The following is an 18,950-nucleotide window of genomic DNA, read 5'->3' as shown; positions in this document are numbered from 1 at the left end:
AAGTAAAACAGGCGAACGTCATTTGTCTATGTGGTGTTAAGTTCTCCAACACCACACACAAAAAATTTAAATTCCTTTACACAGTTGTAATGGTGGAACAATGAAAGAGGGCATAGTGCAGTTACCAATGTATCCATATTTGTGTTTTCCCTTAGTGCTGCGGCCTACATCACAAATAGCCCTAATGTTCTTCTCCTGGAAGCCAGTTTCATTGTTAAGGACGGTGATACAGTCTCGCTCCACCATAAAAGCCAGCGCTGGAACGACACCGGGCTCCGCCGGGTAACTGTTGTCGTCGGCATTCTGAAAGAAAGGGAAACAAAGAGTTTGAAGGATATTGGACAACATTCAAATCAAAAAGCTAAAGCAAGTTTCCTTTCATAGAAATTTAGACCCACAATCAAACTGCTTTTTTTTTTTTTTTTACAGATCTTTGAATAGTATTTTTATCCTTCCTGATTTCTTATTTTTTCTTATTTGTCACACTGGCCATGTTTCAGATCATCAGACAAATTTTAAGATCCACCAAATTTACCCACTCAACAGTACTGAGCCACACTGGAGAGTTTCCAAACATTAAGGTCATGTCAAAGCATCTCAATCGGATTTAACTCAGGACTTTCACTATGCAACGCTAAAACCTTCATTTTGGCCTTTTTTAGCCAATCAGAGGTGGACTTGCAGGTGTGTTTCAGATGATTTCCATACTGTATCACCCAAGTGCAGCAAGACAAGTGAGACCTGCACTTCCTTAGATGTTGTTCTGGGTTTTTATGACCTATAATCTTGATTTAAAAACTGCATATTGTATTAACTCGGGTTATCTTTGTATAATCTTAAAATACGTTTGACGATATGAAACCTGTAAGTGTGACAAATATAAAAAATCTAAGAAATCAGATGGAGAAGCTTCTGGAAGCTTCTGATAAACACTTTCAGATTTCTACCTGAATGAGCTCCAGGACAAAGTGTGTGTCCTTGCTGTAGAGTTCAGTGGAGAGGCGGTCTAAGCTGCGGCCCAGTCGTTCCTGGTGGACCTGCATCAGTTTCTGGCCTTCAGCTGTCAGTTTCACCCCGATGCCAAACTCACTTTTCCTGTCAGAGAGAAAGAGGAGACCAAAAAAGAGTGACAGAGCAGCCACAACCAAATCATGACACTTAAACGGACAGAGCAGTTATGCATAAAGGTGACAAACCTGATGTCTTCAATGACGGCTCTCTGGATTGTGTCCTCGGACTCACAGCTGTCACCCTCCTTTTCATCTCCGTCAGACATTTTGAGCTGTTCCTCGCCCTGGCCCCCTTCAGCGTCACTGCTGATGTCTGATATCTCTCCATTAGGCACCGAGGCCAACTCGTACAGCTGCTCTTCATCCTCTTCCTCCTCCTCAGCCTCTATGTCTTGCTCATCGTTGACTTAAAGAACACATTTAGTAAAAGATGTCAAAAATGGAAGCAGATTATAATTTGTCGCAGTATGAAAACAGTAATAAAGTTCAAAATCCTGCAGCAGAGAGCCACTTTCAATCACCTTGATGTAGGCTGTTGTACAGCTGGGAGGATTCAAAGCTGTTGTCCATGATGTTATCCTCAAGAAAGTCCTCTTCACTCATGTTGAGAGCTGACAGACTGCTGCACTCAGAATCTGTCAAATTAGACTGAAGACATAAGAAAGGTAAGAAGAATACGTTAATAATAGAAATATGCTGCTGAGCAACAGTTCATTGGTATAGAATTACAACTAGTAGACGACATTGTTGAGTATTTCTTCACATTTCTGTATTTTCACTGCTTTGTACTTTCCACACATTTCAAATGATTAATGGCGATACATCCAAAATTTACTGTGCTGTCACTGACCAATCAATGTGATCAATATGACCTAATGGCAGCTCATTGGTTAGCACTGTTTCGTCACAGCAAGAGGGGCCTGTGAGGAGCTCCACATTTTTATACTTTGGATTCTCGTAGAGTTTCTCTGCATGATTCAAAGTTCAAAATAATCCTTATTTATTTAATAGTGGGCCTTTGTGTAGCCGTCCAGTTCATCCACTGTCTGAAACAAGCTGATTTCCCTTGAATTGTACATTCTGTAATTACCCTCTGCAGAATTTTAATAAAACCACCAGGAGGCAGCTCACGTGCAAACAGCCAGAGTTGCGTCCCTAAAATGACTTGCATCAGGAATATCACTGAAATCTACGAAGGAGTATTAGGGCCGTGTTAAGAAAAAAAATTATTATCGTCCTTTTTGAGAATAAGGTCAAAATGTGGAGATTACAGATGTTGTTTCAAGACAAACTGCCTCGGCTGCTACACCCTCGGAGTGAAATCATACTTCAGAATCGGTTTCAGTAAGAAGGAAGGAAATGATTTCTTTTAGAACGTAAACATATTGTGTGATGCGTATAAGGATGTAGAAAAGATGGTGCAGAAAGCTGCATCTGGTCAGACAGAAAAACAGGAATTGGAAGAGTGGATTTGTACAAAATGAACAGCCTGGTAATGGACAGATGCAAAGTTATGGATGTGTAACAAAGACGATGTATGAAAAAATGTCTAGAAACCTAGGTTTTTGACTCACAGGACCTATTTTATACATTCTATTCAAACTTTAGCTATCTAGCAGTTTACATGTGCCCTTTAAGTAGTCTTGACTGTCTCTGATGAATACTGCAGAAGAAAAAATGTTGTTCCCTATATCTAATGATAATAAGTCTCAATTCTGAACCTCAAAAGTTCCTTTTGCTCAATAAAAAACATTTAAACAGTGCTGCTTTGTTGTGGCAGTAGGGCTTTGGCATTACACCCTTAAAAAAAGCAGACTTTCCACTAAAATCAGTTCTTATATGTTGCTTTTTTTCACCTTCTTTGTGTAGCAGTTTTTCTCTTACTATTACTGCTTATTTTACAGCTAGCTATCACCTACCACATGTAATTTTTATGTTTATTTGAGCAGCAGTGAGATTCCAGTATACTCTAAATACAAAGTCCATAACTTTGTGGATTGATGTTGTGCTGATATACGTCACTGACAAAAAGGACTCTTCCAGTCCAGTGTCATATATAAGCTACATTTATATATTTCCTCAGTTGTGCTCTGACCTTGGCTTGGTCCACAGGTGCTGAGTATGTGTTATAGCTTTGGCTTTGAGGTGGGTTCAGCTTTTTCTCGTAGTCTTTGATCCAGTCTGGAATGCCTAGAAGGATGCCCAAACGATGCAGACAGTTCATGTACCTCGGCTCCGACTGAGCCACGGTCATCAGGACCCGTTTAGATTTGGCCTGGCCCAGGACAAGAGAGAAGGGCTCCAAAAACACCTGGAGGAACATAAATGCCAGCTTTTTAAATGCACATGACCGTGATGTTTGATTACACATATTTGTTATGTACATTGTATTGTACAAATTGTTGCAAAGCAAAAAGAGAAAAGATGTCGCAGACAACTTCAGAAAGCTTTAGCCTGAGATGTCCAACAAGCCAGAAAGCTGCTGTATCTAAGTCTGTGGTTGGCATGACAACTGAATAACAGCCTCCTCTTCAGCGATTTAGCTGAAGAAACTAAATTCAGAGGCTAAAGCTGCCCACTCATGTGTTCCGGGACACACTGAAATGTTGTCGCATGTTCCCTTTTTGTTTGTTGAAAGCTGTTTACTGGAATCATCAACACATAGTGCCAGCATTGATGTCCAATAACACTAAATATGATCAAGCGTTTACATTGTGCCAAAGAGCACGAACTAATCAAAACATCAAGTAGATTTCAGTTGGATATAAATACATGTATATAACATATCTTGAATTTCTAGCCTTCTGCAGAAGACATGAGATGCATTTTTCAGCATCCACTCCTGACCTGCAGCAGAAGAGCCTGACAGGTTCTGGTTGGGATTCGTGTGAGACACTCCAGGAGGAATTTGGCAACTTTGTCGTAACATGACACATCCTCCTCAGCCAGGGACAAATCTAAACAACACAAATTCTGTTAGTCCTGTTGTGCATAATTCTTTTCTATGGAGCAAAATGATTTTCCATCATCTATCCTGTTAAATACCTACCTTCTTTAGCCACAGCTGCTGCCAGAGAGCTTTGCATGTGGTTGCTCAGGAGGGCTATGGGAGCATTAACTATTCCGTCAGCTACCACCATAGACACAAGGTGGCCAGCTGTGCCCACGGGATCGAGGGCCGTAGTGGCACTAGAGAAGTGCTTGTCTCCTGTGTCTGTGGTGATCTTAAACAGCACACCAGGGGTGACCTCTAATGCTGCTAGGCCTGTATTACCTGTGCAGTAAGTAAAACATGAATTCACCCATTAGTTGTTGATTCCTTTGTATTGCTGTTAATTGCTCAAGAGGACACATCAAATTTAATTATCACAGCCTGGAATGCCCAAATGATGCAGACAGCTTATGTGCCTCGGTATGGAAGAGGATTAGGGCAACTAGGAAAACCAACAAGTGGGCACGTCTTTTTTTTCTTTCCAGAATCAACTTCTGTTTTTTTTATTCAACTTATGTTGTTGTAGTCATGTTTAAGTTGAAATGAGTGCACTGGTACAGTTAGTTACGTCTCACCTTGGATCGACTGCCCTCTTGTGGACTTAATGTGATAATCAAACGTGATTTCTACACACGTTTGGCACTTTTTGACAGCAGAAACAAACATTTTTTATTTATATCTTTATATCGAAACAAGGCTTTGTTTGTGCATAATTAGCTGAACTGAATGGCACAAGGTAAAAATAATGCACTCTATATTAACAAGGATTCATTCTGAATTCAGTCTACACATAAACCGTATCACTGAACGACGTACCATTTTATCAATTCAATTTACACCCTTCACTGTAAAAGGTTTATGGGAAATGTGACACCTTGTATATGGTTAAGTTACAGTTAAGCACTCAAGTGCTTTCTACAACATGCCTAAGTCAGCTGACTCAGGAATGTGGTATGCTGTAGCTCAGTATGACCTGCTACAGCCACCCCATACATCACACTTATCATGAAGTTTAAAGAGTCTAAAAATGGTCATGTTCGAAGCAATATGCCTCGTGCCTACCTGCATTCTTTTCAATGAATTCCTTGAGGGAGCCATGAAGGGGTTTAAAGATCAGCTCCCACTGGCTCCACTCACTTAAATCCTCCAGCAGAGGGCAGGAGAGCAAGCTGGCCAGGGCCTGGTCCTTGGACATTTCACCAAGCCGACCCACTGACTCAAATCCACTTTCAGCACTGTTCATGGATGTGAAAGACAGAAGTATAAAGGCAACTGACATGAAAACTGGACCTGTGAAATGATGGGGAGTTTATCTTTAAGTCATTAATCATCCTCTAAGGTTTTTCTCATTTTGTATGGGCCCTAGTATGCTCACTTCCAGCTCTATATATTTATTCATGGACTTTACATGTATAAGCAGAGTGGCTCTGTATGATTCAGAGTTCATAGCAATCCTTATTTATCTTAATACTAAGCCTTGGGACAGCGTGTCTGAATCAAGCTATTTTATCTTGTCTCCATTTAAGGTTGCTGTCCCTTTTAGCTAACCTCTTCTAATTAGCTTCTCCTCACAAACAGAAGGTTTGAACAGGAGGTGGGTGGAGCCTCTCACTGACACGCGGTGCCAGAGGTAAAAAAAAAAACAAAGCCTGAGTTTTTGCCTCCACCACTCTCACAGATATGCAATAAAAATAAGGAAAAGCATAACATTACAAATCCTTCCCATATACTGAAGTGCATTTCTGTCTGTCTGGTGATAGGCTTCTAACCTTGATTTGCCTTGTTTAGCAAACAGGGCTGATTCATAGCAGATTGGGCTCATTCCTCCTCCACCCAGTGCTTTTTGGCGTTGGACCAGGTCAGCCAGTCTGTGCAGAGGACCATGTCCCAAGTCACGACTGTCCCGGACCCCATAGTGAGACCTCAGTGCTGACTCAATGTAGGAGAGCTGAGGAAACACAGTTGCAGTGCAGTTTTAGAACATCTACTGTGAAAAAAGGGGTGCTGTTTCTGTGTCTGTTTTTATGACTCACTTCATCTGGATCAGTGGAGGCTACGTCGCCGCACTGTTTGATGAACTCAAACACATCTTGTTTGGAGGGTCTGAAGCCACTGCCGGCTCGCTCCATGCTGCTGCCCAGAATCAAGGTGGACCCCACTGTGTCCTGCAGCAGCTGCACACAACCAGACAAGAGACACCGAATTTGGATGATTTGGTGCAACTTGTTATCTCATTTTTATGACCGCAAATTCTTTTGCTTTGTTAATTTGGTGTCATACCTGCTATTTCTCAGAGTTAAAGTAAATCAGAAATGAGAGAACTACCTGGATGTTGTTCACCAAAAACTCGAGGAAGCTGCCTTTCTCTAAAGACAGGAAGTCTTTCACGTGGAAGTGTTCAGGCAGTTTTTTCTCCAAGGAAGCAATGTGTGCCAAAGTGATAGCTGAGTTCTGAGCAGCCAGTTTGTCCCGTAGATACTGCTTCAGTTTGGCTGAGAAAGAGCAGAAATGTGCATTTGCCATTTAAAAATATAACAGATTCATGTTTATTAGGTATTATCAGGATAACCTAATATATGTGTAACATCTTGCGTTAGAAACCTTCACTTGGGAGAGATTTGGTGGATTTGTCCTCCGGTTTAGTTTTTTCTGTGGGTTTGGAGGTCTTGTCTTTGGGCACTAGGTCGTGTGGAACAGCCAGGGACCCGCCACAGATGGCCAGCTGAAACAGAGCTGTTTCCAGCCGATTACCTGACACCTGCAGCAGGAAGTTCTGGACGTGCTGGATCAGAAAACAAATAAGAGCTTTGTATCAGAGACATGAAGAGCATTTATATGATCACTGAGCGCAGAAATAAAACAGGCACACCTAGCTCCTGTTGCTTCTCTGTCTGCTCAGAGCAAACACAGACTTCAATCTCGTGTGTGCCATTACCGTGTGTGTAGGCTGTTTATCATATCTAAGAACTGACTATGAAAAAAACAAACAAACTAGAAAATCTTTTCCAAAAGTCTAGTTTTTCTGATAAATGTGGACGGTGTGAAATCTGAAACCTGCTTTGCTATTACCTGCCAATTTGGACTAACACATTTCCAGCACAGTCTTGTCTTTGTTTTTGTTTTTCACTTGCCTGTTCTGGGGCAGAATGTGAGGTCTCTCTTGGTTTACAGCAAATATAAGAGACACACAGGCACAGTTTGGGCACTGATGCTCAATGTAAGAGTGTGTTTCTTTTGAGTAACAATCCCACAACCTCCGTTGTTTTTTCCATTCGTCTTTTCATATACAAGAGGTGAAAACCACCTTTTCCATGGAGTATGTGTCACTGATAATTCCTGTAAAATGATCCACAGTAGGCTGGTTTCTCTGATGAAAAACGGCAAAAGCTGTTTTACATGCAACCAAGATTCTTTAGGAGGCAGGTGTCACCATTCAGATTGTATAATTACTATATATAGACAGCACTGCAGGCCAGTAGGCCAGTCTTTTACAGGCCTCACGTATTCTCTTACTGGTCTGCAGAAAAAACAAAAAACAAAACATCTACTAGTATTTTAAGTACTTTAGATGCCATCTTAATTTATAATCAAATAGCATTACTAATTACCATACTTCTATCTTATATGAATAATCCAAATCTGTAAATTAAATAGAAACTAAATCTTTAAAATAACAAAATAATAGATCACTAATAGAAAGAGAGGGGAATAGGTGCTCTCAGCAGGCAGCAAAGTGCACCTTCATATGTCATGTTATGTTTTGAGTTTATGGACTTTATGGAGTTTTACTGGTGTAACTTTTTTTTGGCATTTATTCAACGGTAGAGCAGTTAAGGGAGACAGAGAAATGGGGAAAAGACACACAGCAAAGGGCCCCGGGTCAGAAGCAGGGCACACCCTGGACAGGTCGCCAGCCTGTTGCAGGTCTTCGTCGTGTGTTTAGCCTCTAGTTCCCGGTTGTATTCAGGTTTAGTTCTTCTCTTAGTGATTGGTTTTTCATCCTCGTGTGTCACTTCCCCTGTATTGTTCATTTGTGCATCTGTGTTTCCCTGTTCAGTTATCACTGCTCACTTCCTGTTTGATTTTGATTGATATTTGCTCCCTGTGCCTTGCTTTTAGTTTTATCTTCCAGTCTCTTGTATGGATGGACAGAGCTGGGATGTATCGTATAGACATACTAGAGACAGCTTTCATTTCTATTTGTTCTTAATACAAAACGGTGTTGGCCGGTTACTTTTCTTCATGTTTGAGCTTGTTGAACAGGAGATTTGTCATCATATAATATTATACTGACTATATGAAGAAAACAAAACAAAACTACTTGCTAGTGAGCGCTCACCTCAGCCAGTTGGATTCACAGGTAACATATAAATATAAACACATAAACCACTTCTTACTAGTTATGTGCCGTCAGTCACATAACTCAAGTTACAGCCCTGCTATTACTCATTCACACCTACATATTCACATAATGCTTTATTCTGGCTATTAAAGTTGTAACCAACTAACACACACTCTCACTCAAACTTTGATGGCTGTTTTAGCGTCATTTTGTGACCTTCTTACTGGCGAATGACCCACTCCACCCAATGTAGGCCCAAATTTCCACGCTGAAATTACACAAGTCCAGATTCACTAACATAAAACATTTGTCAGTGCGTGACACCCACCTTGGCCATCCTGGGGCTGAACACCTGCCCTGCATTTGTAAAGACCGCCAGCACGACCTCGGCCGCTGTCATTGAGGCATACTTCTTCCTGAGATCCAAGCTGCCCACAGAGGAGAAGGAAGCTGCTCCTTGCAGTGGCTCCAAGATGCTCTTTTTGAGCTTCCTCAGCCGCTCGTATATCTCCTCCTCCAGCTCTTTCTGAATCACCTCCCTGGCACACTCCAAGATGGTGTACTCGTTGCGGCCTACCTTCGAGAGTGTCTAGAGTAGACAAATGTGTTTGTGTTTAATATGTGAATAATGGCAAAGTATAGCAGGTTAATCTTTACCAAAAATACAAGTGAAGTCGTTTTTTTTTTTTTTGTTTTAAGTTCACCCAATGAGATTTCCAAACATCTCACTGTGGGTCGTAATTAATACTTAACAATGCATGGACAGTGGGGTTCACAGAGAAGAAATCACAGCATTATTCATTAAATTTAGCAGTTACTTGAAACTACCTTCAGCAAAAGAAACAATCAGTGTGGTCCCAAGCAGAATAAAACAATAATTCATGCTGGCACTTTAACTCGATCCCAAGCCTCCCTGTATGTTTGCCTAGAAGGTTCATCTGGGAGGACACCCAGGCTGTGTGGGGTATGGCTGTGGATGCACATGTAGCTCGTGTAACCATAGTATGTCCCAGCAAATATGTCCCAAACCTCTACTGATCATAACTCATCAGTAAACCGTCCTGGAATGTAGCAGAACATTGTGCTTCTTACCGATATGGGCAGGCCAAGACCAGTTATCCTGATGCCCAGCTCGTATGGAGAGTCACAGTTATAGTGGTCAGCCAGATGCTTCATAAACTCAGCCAGGTCCACTTTTACCTTGCTCTGCTTCCTCCTAAAAACACGAAGTTGCTAAACAAAAGAATGGAAACGACATATATTTATGACATATACTGTAACTGTAAAACATATTTTAACAACAACAAAAAAAAGCTCTTATAAACGTTAAAGCTCAACTGCAAAACAAAAGTGAATCCCTGTGGGTCACCTTTAAGATGTCTACAGTCTCGATCTGGTGGATATCGTCATCTTTCGTGTTGCTGTCAATCTTGAACATGCGGTGAATGAAGGGGAGCTTGCAAAGGGGGCCGAGGTTTAGCTCTTCGTAGCGCTTCTTGTCCTTGAGGCCAGCTAATGACTGGCCCAGCTCATACAGGGTACAGATGGATGTCACTGCTGAGGTGGTCTGGGAGAAAGAGCACAAAATAAAATTCAGTTTGGCAACCTGACAGTGAGAAAACAGGTGAAAACTAAATGTAAGTGTGCCAACCTCTATGAACATGTTGATCTCTCTAATGAGGTATTGAAGGTCTTTTAGAGCTTTAAGAGGCAAGTGCTCTACCGATCTTGGGTCCAGAGAAGGCACCAGCCTGCATACCCGGGATATCACCTGGAAACAGGTGTATAAGGCAGTGAGAGGACAATGACAAAAATCAAACACAGCGAGTTAATCCAAATGTAACAGAGTGAAACATGACTCATTCTGGGAAGCACAAGCCTAGTGCACCCGTAGTGCTGGTGCCAAGCCCAGATAAATGGGAAGGGCCAAATCAAATATCCTCTTGGAAACTTGACAGCAGATGAGAAACAAAGATGCTGCTGAAAAACAGCTGGTGATAAACTAAAGGAAAAACAAGACGGAAGAAAACTGCAAGCGAGAAAACTGGCGGCCAATAAATGTGCTTGTAAATCAGGAAGACCAAAGATATTGATGGTAACCTGGGTTAGAATCAGTGTAGTCTGTGAGAATAATTTAATGTTGCATAACAGACTAAATGATTAGGAAAATGATCAAATAGCATATTATGCACAGCTACACAGTCAGTAGAAAAAATAAGTATAGTTCGTTCTCACCTTTTTTGTGGTGACCAGCTCTCCCTCCCCAGCGATTTCTCGTATGACACTCTCCATCAGACTGTTGATCGTATCCTGATCCATGTCCCTGTTTCTCCTCCTCCCATTGAAGTCCTCCTGGTCTGCTTCCATGGCCTCCACAGCCCGCATATTTTCTCCAAGGAGCTCCCTGAGCTGTGCATGATAACCTTTATTAAACACTGGGCCACTGCCTTCTCTCTGGTTGGCATCCCTCACTTTGGTCTTCTGCTCTTTGGTCAAACTCAAATCTGCCCCCAGCACTGGAAAATCAGAGGCAGACAGGAAGCTAAGCCCACTGGCCTGTTCCTGTTCTTTTTCAGGTTTAGGACTCTGTGTTGCTGTGGGAGGATAATACATACTATTTAATTAATATGGACCACTGAGAATCTTTACCTTTTATGCTTGAAATGGAATGTTTTGATGTTTGGCTACCTGCAGTGGTCTGCCATACCCCAGTCTTGGGATTAGTAGTTGGCTGAGACTGAGTGGGGAGCTTCTTGGCTTCCCAGTTGTCGTACAACGACATGTACTGGGCAAGAGGAAACTTTTCACCAAACTTCTGAGAATAGCAGGTTTGAAGCTGTTCCATTGATGGAGCAGTTAGCTGGTAAGTCCCCATCACCTGGAACGCATCAATAAACTTTTACACATCAACTGGTTTCCATAGATAAATAGCTGCTATAACACAGTGTACTGCAGAAGCCAAAGGTCAGTTTTAAGAGTACATTGGTAGGAAATGAGTTTATTAAGATACAAGCTTGTAATGCATAAATGAAGAACTCTATTAAGAACTTCCCCAAATCTCTCTGTGTCTGGTAGTTTTGCATATTTCAACTGTTTTGATGTAAGACAATCTCGCAATGCATTGAAGTGAGCAAAGCACCGCTTTATGTTTTCACATTCTTAGGTGAGAAAACTACTTACAGATGGCTTCAACCAAATTAAGTAGTGAGAGGGAAAATGAGCTGTCTCTAACTGCATCCTTCTATTTACTTTACAAGCACGGGTGTGTTCCCACTATCAAATATAACTACATTAATGGGTTTATGGAACTGGATAATGTACTTAAAGCAGTAAAAATGCTGATTGCTGAACTCCTCTATGTCAACGGTTGTGATGTTGCAAAACTGGAAAGGAAGGAACGATCAGCTAACAAAATGAGGAAAACTACTGATGGTGATGGCAGTGTTATATATATTTATTAGTGTTTGTGTATGATCGACTGTTTTCTTCACTTTATAAGTAATATTGAGTAATATTACGTGTAGTCAGAGGTATGAGGAATGGAAAATGTTGTCAAAATCCAAATGAAATCAAATGCTGCAAATACAAATGCAAAACTCTGCATGGTCAATCTGAGAGACGACCTTGTCAAAATTTATGTACTAAAAAAATGTACCGTATATACAGGTAGTAAATGTGAGACATGTTTACGCTAAGTGGACTTTTTAATTCATTCATCCTCCTGCAATGAAAACTCATTACTCTGTAAATTAAAATAACCCCCACCAGGCATATTACCCCCCAACCTAAGCATGTCAGGGAACATTTGAGGCCTCTTTTTATATTTTCATCTTCGCAAGCTAACAGAAACGGCACTGAAAACTATCTATAAGAGATGGTAGATGTTCAGCTGCTGACTGTACTCTAATTTACTGTTTAGGCTAACCAGTAAACACAGTTGAAAAAAGCATTCTTTACTATCTTCACATTAAAAATTTCAGTGTTTTATCTTGTGCTTTTGTTTTATTGTTCTTCATTGTGTCATTGTTCTATTATGTGTTTTATCCTATTGTACAGTGTTCTTGGGTGTCTTGAAAGGCCCTTTATATTTAAAATGTATTTTCTTATTATTATTATTAAATTATGATTCCTTTAATGTCTGTACCTCTTAACTTAAGAGGCTACTATTAGCCTCAACAGTATTGCAGACTTTTACTGGTTTAGGATGTCAAGATAGTCAGCGTCAAACTGTAAAGAAAAAAGACGCCTAAATATTTATAAATATATATAAATATATATGTATATATATATATATACACACACATATATATATATATAGTATCAGAGTGCACAGCTAACCTCTAAGATCCGCTGGTAGAGCTGCTCTTGGGACAATTCCTCAGCTGGCTGGGGTACAGTAAAAAGGGGAATAACAGGAACATAATGGGAGGAAGATACGGAAGCAGTGGAAATCAAAGGAGATCCAAGAAGGTTCATTCTTGCCTGAGTGAGAGGAACAATCTGAGGACTGGCATCGCGCTGTGGTAGAGTACGAGGGGCAGGGCTACTGCTCCTGATAAGCGAGTCAGGCGTACGTGGTGTTGTAGGCCTGCTGTTCTCTTTAGTCTTCGTGAACATCCCAGCTTGAGGCTGACTGTGAGGCCGGTGACTCTTATGGTACACCACATCCTCCACCACAACCAGATCTTCATTCAAAGAGTCTACCAGGCAGGAAACTGTTTTGAAGCCCATAGAGACTAAGGAGACGTCACAGTTGTATTTCTGTTTATAGGCTGCAGTCAACAACTTCAGAGGGATCCCATCCGGATGTCCTTTCATCATTTTCACAATTCTCTTCAAAGCCTTACATCTTTTTTTCACTTCGGGAGCTGATGTCGATTCCTTACTTTGAGCTGCAGCTCCACATTCAGCTCCAGCTGTTGCCGGGCTTCCACCACGATGGTCCCTGTGAAACACCAGTTCTTCTTCTAGAACCAGATCCCTCTCCAGAGAGGATACCAGGCTGGTCATGGAGTCAAAGCCCAGTTTGGATAAGGTCAAGTTCTTGTGATATGTCTGGTTATAGACGATAGCCAGCTTTTTAAGAGGGATCCCATCAGGGTGCTCCCTGAGAATGGACACTAGCTCCGTCCGAACTTTCTCCATCTTGAGTGACACTATCAGGGGGAAAAGAGACCAACATTAATGGACAATATGATTATCTGCTAGAAATATAGCTTGCTGTGTAGTAAGTAAATAAGTAAAAATTTATTTATATAGCACCTTTCTAGATAAAAGATCACAAAGTGCTTCACACAGGGATAACAAAGTATAAAACAAAACAGACAACACTTAACAAAATGCAATTCTAAAATGATGTGTTTTTAGCTGTTTTTTAAAGGAAGCTACTGAGTTCAGAGATCTTAAGCTCAGTGGGAGAGAGTTCCACAGTCTGGGAGCCACAGTGGCCAAAGTTCTGTCTCCCTTAGTTCTCAGCCTTGTATGATGAATGGCAAGTAGGCCCTGATTACATGACCTAAGCGACCTGCTAGGGACATAGGGCTGTAGAAGTTCAATGATGTAGGCAAGAGCTTGTCCATGAAGAGCTTTAAAGGTCAGAACCAGAATCTTGAAATGGACTCTGAATTCAATGGGGAGCCAGTTCAGCTGTATTAACAACGGTGTCACATGTGAATACTTAGATGTTTTGGTCAGAAGTCTTGCTGCAGCGTTTTGAACAATCTGTAGACGCTCTAAGGAGTTTTTGTTTAAACATGTAAACAGTGAATTACAGTAGTCCAGTCTTGATGAAACGAAAGCATGAATGACAATCTCCAGTTCAGTACGAGATACAATAGGGCTTAGTTTAGAAATGTTTCTTAAGTGATAAAAGCAGGACCGAAGTTAGTGTTACTGTGTATACTGCGTTTGGCAGTGTACTTAATGTGTTAACCAGCTATTAACCAGTTTCGAAATGGTGACACCACTGCTCTAAGGAATCGCTGATAAATTTATTTTACAGTCAACTGTAAAAATGTCCAACTCACTAAGGACATGTTCTTCATGTTGTGTGTTTATATGGTGTTTAAAATTACTTACACATCAAGGTTAGAATCGGTCTCTAACACATGCCCTGAAAACTCCAGTGGAAATGTGACTATAGTCAAATATAATTATATAATTAATTATTATATTATTTTGATGTATATTTCAATGACTTCTTATGTTCTCCAATACCATGTTTTAGATTGTATGATAAATGAATATGTAAATAAAGGCAGGTATTTGTTAACCCAGAGAATGACTCAACTTTACATGTTCACTTTTCCAGCAGTCAGCTGTTTTATCATAAGGTTACAAAGCCAAATACCTGCCTGGCATAACAAGACAGACAGCCAAAACTAACAGTTGCTGCAGATTGCCTCCGGCTGTTGAAGCTGGTGGCTGCCAGCTGATGCATGCATGAAGACGGTGAGAAGGTAATTCATAGGTGAGGTGTCTTTTTATTAGGAAGGGTTTTGCTTTACTTTCTAAGATGCGTAGCGTATTTAATCAACACTGTGAGCTACTGTTCTGTTGCTTTGAGCATTTCATTGCATGTATCACATGTCTGAACTTAACTGTTAAATACAACAATAAATATTCAATACCAGTGTGCGATTTGAGCTACAGTCCACTTGCTGCCAAATGCAGTAGTCCCATCTGTTTATTCCAATCTGAAAAATCTGGAAAATTTAGCTTAGTTTGGAAAAAGAAATGCCATAATAATTGTGATATTACGCTGTTGGTGTGAACGGCTGCATTAAGAAGAGATGAGTCCGAAAAACATTTTTAATAGACCAAATGTTTACACAAATTTTACATGTCTGGTGTCTAAAGGTCTTTATTATTTATGATCACTCATGATCTGAAATGAAATCTATCACTCCCTCTCTGTAAATATAGATAGAGGCTTCCAATTAACAGCACACGTACAGTTCCACAATTCTTTGGACAATAAGACTGTTTATAATTTTGCCTCTGAACACAATTACAATAGATTTGATTTTAATCAAGCACCATGGTGTGAATGCAGTGCAGACTTTCAATTTAATTCAAAGGATTTAACAAAAGTTAAATTAACTGTTTAGGAATTACAGCCATTTTTACACATACTCTCCCATTTCCAGAGGCTGATCGTTAATGACTCTCACACCAGTATCAAAAACACTCCTTTATATTTAAAGTTAAGACAGTTGTTTGTCCAGTTACTTTTGAGCTACTGGCTTTTCTTCTTCAAGGACTTTGTGTCAGTGTGTTTTCCTTGTATTAAAGAAATGTATCTAAATGTTTCAATGTTTTGAAAGAATAGCTGAATTTATGTAACATTTTAAGCAGAACACGGAATTTGTTACAACATAATTTTGGATAAAATCACAGAGTGTAGATACAGTATTAAACCAGTGAAATGTGCAGGTTTTAATGCTCAATTGTCCAAGATTAAATTAACACTAAGTCAAACTGTTGTGGCTTACTAATCCTGTGGACTAATCAATTTATCACTGGTGGCAAACACTAAATGTGCAGCACTGTGAATAAAATGGCACTACTTATATCAAAATAGCAAAAAGTGAGAACACGTTAACCACAGAAGCAGATTGCTGATGACTACTGTTTGTGACAATACAGAGTTTACACTGTTATCATCTATGAAAACAAAAAGGGTCTGTAAACATATAGACTATATAATAGCTGTGTGCATAAAATACAGCCAATAGTACAAAAGTGCTTGAATCAGAGCAATCTTACCTGTTCTATCAAATGATAAGATCTGCACTCATCTCTCCTTGAACAAAGACTGTACAGAACCTGAAACCTTCCTGTTCAAGCTTTAAGTACTCTCCTTCCTCCTCCCTTCCCTCCCACCCCGCTGTGTTTCGTTGTAAGCATGAAGAGAAATGAAACTGAAACCAACAGCCATGCTCATGTATGCATGTATGTCATGTCCCTGTCGTTAATTTCGATGTAGGCACACTCACATTTCCAGAAATGGTCAAAGCATTAATGGAGACTGAGAATTTATATGACAACACAGTGTAAAGTAAGTAAAACTGTTCTTTGATTGGACACTGGAAATTGGGGAGAAAACAAAGAGGGCATGAGGCCTTAGGTTTCACATTCCTGGCTTTTGCTTCAGCTGATTTACATCAGCTGTTGGGTAATAATCCATGTGACACGATTACGAGGCTAAAAACAATCCAGTACACAAGGAAAGGAAACAGAAAGTAATGGCAGCTCTGTGTAGTTCTGGATACATGTGTACATACTTGTGCATGTAATAATTACATCATCCACCAGCTTGTCTCTTTAACTAACCAGAATATTTGGCTTGCACTGAAAAACTTACAGCACAGTACTGATCTTACTAAACTCTGTCTGTTACATTACTTCCTGTCGACCTATGGTGATACAATAAGGCGTGGCGAAACAGAAACACACACACAAGAAACTTCAGAGGCCTAAGATGTTCCTGCCAGTCACGTTTGGTTGTTCAAGTCCTGTGGCGTTCAAAACCCTCTTGGACTATAGAGGGGTAGCTCACAGTCTAAAAAAGTCATTAATTATCTCAGCCACACCGTTTTCATCCAGTGTCTGAAACCAGTGTTGCCAACTTAGCGACTTTGTCGCTATATTTAGCGAGTTTTCAGACCCCTTAGCGACTTTTTTTTTTTTTTTCTAAAAAGCGACTAGCGACAAATCCGGCGACTTTTTCTGGTGTTATTGGAGACTTATTTATGACGACTTTTTGACATGAAAACGCGTATCGCTCTTACTCTCAACAAGCAGCGGTGCTGCCATGGGCACCTCACCCGTGCCAAAGCACTCACAGGCAGAGGATAGTCCTCCCCCAGCTGCTATCAGGGCAGGAGATGTTCACACCTATGCCTCCAAACGGCAAATGAATCGCGCATGAGCGAAGCCGCTGCTCCCGCACTGACTGTAACGCAGTCAGTTCTTTTACTGTTATGCTGTTTTGTGGATCACAAGGTTTAAAACTACTTATAAACACACACTCACACACACAAAGTAACTCCACCAGAGTGCCAATTTCGGGTCACTTTTGCCGGTCCAAACCCGGATAAAGGAGCAGGGTTGGAATTGTGACATTAAAAAACAATAATTACTAAAAGAAATTTAATTTGTAGTTCTAAATAAATTCTAACTGCATTTAGGACGTTTTTTACTCACTTTATGTTTCTTCCACGATGTTATTTCTCTCTCCAACAACGTAGGTTACAATTACATTAGCGTGACCAATTATGCAACTTAGGCGATGACGTCATTTAGCGACTTCTAGCGACTTTTAGGACAGCCAATAGCGATTTTCCTTACTGAGGAGTTGGCAACACTGTCTGAAACAAGTTCTTTTAGCTCTCTTTTCCTCAATTGAGATCCCTCACAAACCAAAAACACGAACAGCAGGTGTGTCACTGAAGTTACGAGATATGACCTTAATGACATCATACTGAGCAAAGAGCAATAAAAGGCGAAACAGAGCAGTCTGAAACACACAGGGATTACTCGTACATACACCGACATCGTTATCTGAAACTCTTGACATGTTTAACATGAAATATCAAACTAAGGACAATTATAACAGCTCCACTTTAGAATGAAATATATTGGAAATTAGAAGCTGGATAGCTTTTAATATAGACAAAAATGCGGGGCTATTTTACTGACACAGAATAGTACGTATATATATATGTATAGTCTGTCAGTGAGAACATACCTTACAGTGATCAGTGTGCTTCGATGTTCTCAGTGCATCACAATAAACCACGAAGAGTAACAGGTCTTAACTAGTTTACCTCAGGAGAAGTAAAATAGCTATTAGAGTCCCTGTGAGTTTTGTCCCAGGCTTGTGATATATGATAATTACCCAGCTACGTGAGACAGAGGTCTCCAAGCGTCCGTGCAGTTAGACAAAGTAGTGCCAACCAGACTGTATATCTTTATGTCATCAGAGCTCTCTTTAATAAGAGCAGAAATGACATGTTTCATTTATAACAATGTCTAATCAAAATGTAAAACTACAGGGTTTACAGTGTGTCATGTAGTACAGCGCAAGTGCTTTTGAGCCTTCGGAGAACAAGAACAAAACATTCACTAAGAAACGACTACTTTACACTAATGTACCTCGTCACTGCATTTTTATATTCATATATTCAAAATAATTATTTTGTTACGAAATACTGTGAAAAAGCAGCAACAACCTCAAACGAAATGACTAAGTGAAAATGCTGTCCATCTACCTGTTATTACGATAACAACCCTTTAGTTACAGTTGTGGGGCGTGTGTCTTTGCCTTCATTCAACATCTCTGTCCGGCAGGATATAAGCATGACAGATACTTATGATGGCTAGCAACGACGCTATGCTGGCTAGCATTCGAAACTAACAGCAGAAATATTATGAAGTAATAACAATGACATTAGTCGGTCAATGTAAAGAGTTACAGCGGTTAATCGGGGCGGTACTTGTATTAGGGAATCTTAACACTGTTTAAAAAGTCCAATTTTGTAGATAAATTTAAATCGAAACTCATTGTGCATGCTAACATCTTGGCCGACTAGCTAGCTACCGC

The 18,950-nt window shown here is 40.3% G+C and overlaps 1 protein-coding gene across 7 annotated transcripts in view; it reads right to left on the bottom strand.

The window, feature by feature from the left end:
* wu:fj29h11 (uncharacterized) overlaps nt 1-18,949 on the bottom strand; it is a 44,997-nt gene extending 26,048 nt beyond the window's left edge. Inside the window, exons 1-21 of one of the 7 annotated variants that reach the window (XM_019362093.2) lie at nt 17,137-17,176; nt 12,827-13,500; nt 12,683-12,730; nt 11,033-11,222; nt 10,580-10,938; nt 9,996-10,115; nt 9,714-9,911; nt 9,437-9,577; nt 8,673-8,933; nt 6,604-6,784; nt 6,328-6,494; nt 6,036-6,176; nt 5,772-5,950; nt 5,065-5,237; nt 4,060-4,284; nt 3,858-3,967; nt 3,106-3,321; nt 1,532-1,658; nt 1,197-1,416; nt 948-1,095; nt 126-303 (exon numbers count right to left, since the gene is read on the bottom strand). In XM_019362093.2, the coding sequence (XP_019217638.1) occupies nt 126-303; nt 948-1,095; nt 1,197-1,416; nt 1,532-1,658; nt 3,106-3,321; nt 3,858-3,967; nt 4,060-4,284; nt 5,065-5,237; nt 5,772-5,950; nt 6,036-6,176; nt 6,328-6,494; nt 6,604-6,784; nt 8,673-8,933; nt 9,437-9,577; nt 9,714-9,911; nt 9,996-10,115; nt 10,580-10,938; nt 11,033-11,222; nt 12,683-12,730; nt 12,827-13,500; nt 17,137-17,161 (4,081 nt within the window). In that variant the 5' untranslated portion in view covers nt 17,162-17,176. Of the gene's footprint in view, nt 1-125; nt 304-947; nt 1,096-1,196; nt 1,417-1,531; nt 1,659-3,105; nt 3,322-3,857; nt 3,968-4,059; nt 4,285-5,064; nt 5,238-5,771; nt 5,951-6,035; nt 6,177-6,327; nt 6,495-6,603; nt 6,785-8,672; nt 8,934-9,436; nt 9,578-9,713; nt 9,912-9,995; nt 10,116-10,579; nt 10,939-11,032; nt 11,223-12,682; nt 13,501-16,111; nt 16,218-17,136; nt 17,177-17,551; nt 17,609-18,095; nt 18,558-18,618 lie in introns of those variants that run through there. The other 6 variants (XM_013273414.3, XM_013273421.3, XM_013273413.3 and 3 more) reach the window with 6 other exon arrangements.
* Nucleotide 18,950: the final 1 nt, after the last annotated feature.

The sequence above is a fragment of the Oreochromis niloticus genome, linkage group LG8 (assembly GCF_001858045.2).
Source record: "Oreochromis niloticus isolate F11D_XX linkage group LG8, O_niloticus_UMD_NMBU, whole genome shotgun sequence".
NCBI classification, from domain to species: Eukaryota; Metazoa; Chordata; class Actinopteri; order Cichliformes; family Cichlidae; genus Oreochromis; species Oreochromis niloticus.
The sequence above is the reverse complement of the archived record's forward strand: the minus strand, read 5'-3'. Positions and strand labels throughout refer to the sequence as shown.